General features: G+C 46.5%; 1 protein-coding gene across 1 annotated transcript; it reads right to left on the bottom strand.

Moving 5' to 3' along the window:
- Positions 1 to 827: 827 nt before the first annotated feature.
- CIAO2B (cytosolic iron-sulfur assembly component 2B) lies at positions 828 to 2,901 on the bottom strand. Its single transcript, XM_086469232.1, has 5 exons — positions 2,760 to 2,901; positions 2,577 to 2,656; positions 2,144 to 2,269; positions 1,596 to 1,641; positions 828 to 1,047 (listed from the first exon to the last, which is right to left on the bottom strand). Exons 1-5 carry the CDS (start codon positions 2,899 to 2,901, stop codon positions 950 to 952), a joined length of 492 nt encoding a protein of 163 aa, XP_086325358.1. The 3' UTR covers positions 828 to 949.
- Between the last annotated feature and the right edge of the window lie 861 nt (positions 2,902 to 3,762).

Raw genomic sequence — 3,762 nt, 5'->3', positions numbered from 1 at the left:
TCCACGGGTTGTCAACAGGTTGTTATTTTTCCATGTGGTCCATGATTAGAAACATCTTTTACAAAAGTTCAAATTAATTCTGGAATTCTATCTTAATGAATTTTCCTATTGTCAATTTCTGCCAGAGACAGTAGTTTAGTCTAGGCCACATCGCCTGGACCACAAGCATAGGCTAGCTATTATTACTGAATCTCAACACGTTTAAAGCAAAACTTGTCATTTAGCTGGCAAACTTTGCCAGGAAAGTCTTTCAGCAGCGTGTAGCTGGACTGTTCATACTGAAAACTATGAATAACTCTCTCCTATATTGCAGCAGGTGCGCAAAAAAAACCTACCTCAAAGATACTGTATTTCCTACCACAAGTAATGAGTAATTAAAAATAAACCACATTTTATGCAGGTCTAAAGAGCCCTCCATATTTGGCTAATCCAAGTTAATATAATAAAGACCAGGCAGATGATTTAGAAGTGTTTACACTTATTGCTGTGTTACAACTTTGCACACATGAACTTACACGGTTTTTGAGGTCTGAAGCTAAAATTATCAGTCCAAAACAGTCATATGAACATACAGATTTTAACTGCCAATTAGCTCTGTGTACTTGTAAAGTCCGGTGTGCAAAATCCACTTCTAAAATGCAGTTTATAACTAATTTTGGATAGTGAGAAACCAGTTAAAACCAGGTTGAAACAAATATTTTCAAAGAAATATCCTACCTGTGCAGTCACTAATATAATTAAAAAGTAAATTTTCATTGTATTTTTGTAGCTGCCTGTAAGCTAATTTCCCCCACACTATATTTTGTAGGAGTAATGAAACATTTCTTCAAGAAAATCCAAGTGATTTTATTTTGCTCACAGATACATATATAATGTAACACTAGCATCACCACTTAGATACAAAATTAGTTTAACATAGCAGAATACCAACAATTTCCTCATCAGGCAATTACGATCGAGCAGACAAACACTGATTCACCACTTCCAGTAAGTGAGAGTTTTCCAAAGCAGCTGCTACACGCTCTTTATCAGCAAGCTGTTTATTAACTGTTCAGAAAACAAACAAACAAACAACAACACAAGAAACTGGTCAAAACATTGGTACACAGTGTCTTTTTTAAAGCATTTTATGTTAAGACACATAATGACACTTGCTATGGTACTCAGGTAGACAGGTAATTCTGCAGATGCTAAGTACACTGTAGAGCTGCAGTCTAAAATCGAAGCTACCATTTGTTATCAATGTTATCACCAGTTAAACCAGCAAGCTGTTTCTGATTCAGCAGCAGAGAGCTATACATCTGCAGGGAAGAAACTTCCCCTCAACCTCTCCCCATTTTCCGAGTCCTCCATAACCCAGGCAAATCAATAACTAGTGGAGAGAGCAGGTTGCCTGAGGAGATGTTCAAAATACGGTACAGAGCACATCCAAGTGTCATTATTACACATTCCTGTTCTGTAACATCCCCCAGAATCTGACGCACATGAAGTTCCAGATACTGAACAGCTGCTCGACAGGTGTGAGAATCACTCTCCTCTCTAATTTTCAAGATCAAAAAAACAAAGACCACAGCAGAGAGCTTGAAAAACCTTACCTGCATGCTCAGAGGCATGTGTTCCTGGCGTTATATGAACATCCAGCTTAAAAAGCATCACAAAAGAGAAAGGGGACAAGTCAACAAAACACTGGAAGCTCAAATTCAAAACATTTAATAATAAAAATATGACAATAACAAAAAAAGGGGGGGAAAGGGCATTCTTGCCAATACCAATTAGTGTATATAGCAGACTAAAATGAAGTCTAAAATCACAGAATATTTTGCATTCCCATCTGCTTAAGCCTTCTTCCAACAAGCAGATGAGGCACCAACTGCTCCTCCTCCCGTGCTGTAGAGCACTGCAGGTAACGTCCCTCCGGAACCCCTCTTGACCCTGCCATGACTGTCACAGAACCGTAATTCTGCATCGATACTACAGTCCACTGCTCTCTGTTTCCTGGAGTGTGCTCCCTCACCCATTATACAAAAAAAAAGCTCTAGTTATTTTTCACTGTAAATTAGTTAACTTTTTTTTTTGCCTTTTTATTTTTTCTTTTCAAACACAATACCCCTCTTTTGCTTTCCAGAGTGATTTGATTACTCACCTTAAATCTCTCAGGCAGAGATCTGATCAATTTTACTTTTATGGAGAGGCCGATTAACGTCGCCATGCTGCAGTGAGGAATGGTGGGAGTGAACTCCACTGCCACCGTGCTTTCTGCATCATTCACCTGTTGGAAACCAAACACTTCCCATGTACAAACCTCACCGCCTTTACCCCAAGCTCGCTGGAGGCGTTTTATGTGAAATGCAACTCAAAGTGGTACTTTGTCGCTCCTAGTTTTGTTCACCGACATTTTTGAATACTACGTTTAGCTGCAGTAGATTGCTATAATAAACCTCTTTTAATGTTAGGAAAAAATAAGGAAGTTAATGAGCCGGCAGCAGCCCTGCCCCGCAGCACAGCCCGCACCGATGGACCGGGCGGCCCCCGGAGGCCCGGCGGGGCCGCCAAGCCCATCTCAGCGCGGCTCTCACTTTCACTCGCACTTGCTCGACGACATTCAGCTCCTCCAGGGTCAGGGGGTGCTCGGGGTCGTTAATGGAGCGGATGAGATGTGCCGGGTTAAGGAAAGCGCAGCCGAGCTGCACCGGCCTGCCCAGCCCCAGCGGCCCCGGCCCGCCCGCCCTCGGCCCGGCCCTCCCCTCCCGGCAGGATATCGAAGATCTCCCGATCGTCGATGGAGTCGGGCAGATCGTCATCCTCCTCCCGCGCCGTCACCGGCCGCTCCCCCGAGCGGCGGTAGATGAGAGGGTTGGCGTTCTCCAGCGGCGCCCCGCCACCCGGGCCCGGGCCCACCATGGCTGCCGCTCAGGCGCTCCCGCCTCCGCTGCCGGGCGGGCGCTGGCGCCGCGGCGGAAGGAGCCCGGACGCCATTCGGCGCCGCACCGGGCGCGCAGGAGGGCGCTGGGCGGCGGCGGGCGGGGCAGCGCCCTCGGCAGCGCCCTCATTCCCGGGGCGGGAGTGCTCCCCGGTGGGGAAGGGCTGGAACTGGCGCGGTTTGCGGAGGCGGCCGTGCCGGGAGCTGGGGCGGAGGGCAGTGTCGGTGCCAGGGCCGGCGGCGGGAGGCAGGGGTGGCCGCGCTGGCGAGCTGGGGGGAAGCGTTCAGCGCCTGGAGCCGCGCACGGCCTCCGGCTGAAGGCTGAGGGGAGAGCGAGCGGCTGCACCGGCGTCAGCAGAGGGTCCGTGAGGGCCCTCCGGAGTCAGCGAGCTTAGTGCTGTCACATCTGCTGATACTTTAGATAAGACAGGCAAGCTCCCTGTGAGCAAGGTTTCTGTTTATCTCTGCTTTCGTCTTTGTTTTGTATTATGTTCAGTTTTAATGTACATATATTGTGTGTGATTCTGTGATTAAAGTTCACTTCTTAATCTAATCCTTTGTTATCTTAAGTTGGTCTTTCAGTTAGTGTATGTTCGTTTGGATAATACATTTTTTTGGTGAGCAGCAGTCTTCTGGCTTTTTAGGAAATACAAAGCTGACTAAGGTGACCTACCCTTAGTGGCAAAGATACGGAGTGATTTTAAAAGTGGGTTTGTTTGCTTTGTTTTAGTTTTGGGGTTTTGTTTTGGTTTTAGTTGGATAAAGAGAGTTCAGTTTGACAGCACAAGAAGTCCACATTTGTTGGATTTCACTGATGGAAAGTAGCCTTGCAACTTAAGTAG

The sequence above is a fragment of the Leptosomus discolor genome, chromosome 8 (genome assembly GCF_034619465.1).
Source record: "Leptosomus discolor isolate bLepDis1 chromosome 8, bLepDis1.hap2, whole genome shotgun sequence".
Classification (NCBI taxonomy): Eukaryota; Metazoa; Chordata; class Aves; order Leptosomiformes; family Leptosomidae; genus Leptosomus; species Leptosomus discolor.
This window is presented reverse-complemented; position numbering and strand designations above follow the sequence as displayed.

Bases quoted from the DNA above. Each gene is read 5' to 3' on its own strand.
- CIAO2B (XM_086469232.1), bottom strand. From the start codon at position 2,901: ATGGTGGGCCCGGGCCCGGGTGGCGGGGCGCCGCTGGAGAACGCCAAC. The intron at 2,270-2,576 runs GTGAGAGCCGCG...GGTTTCCAACAG, and splicing joins TCGAGCAAGTGCGAGTGAAA to GTGAATGATGCAGAAAGCAC. The intron at 1,048-1,595 runs GTAAGGTTTTTC...TTTTCTGAACAG, and splicing joins ACATGCCTCTGAGCATGCAG to TTAATAAACAGCTTGCTGAT.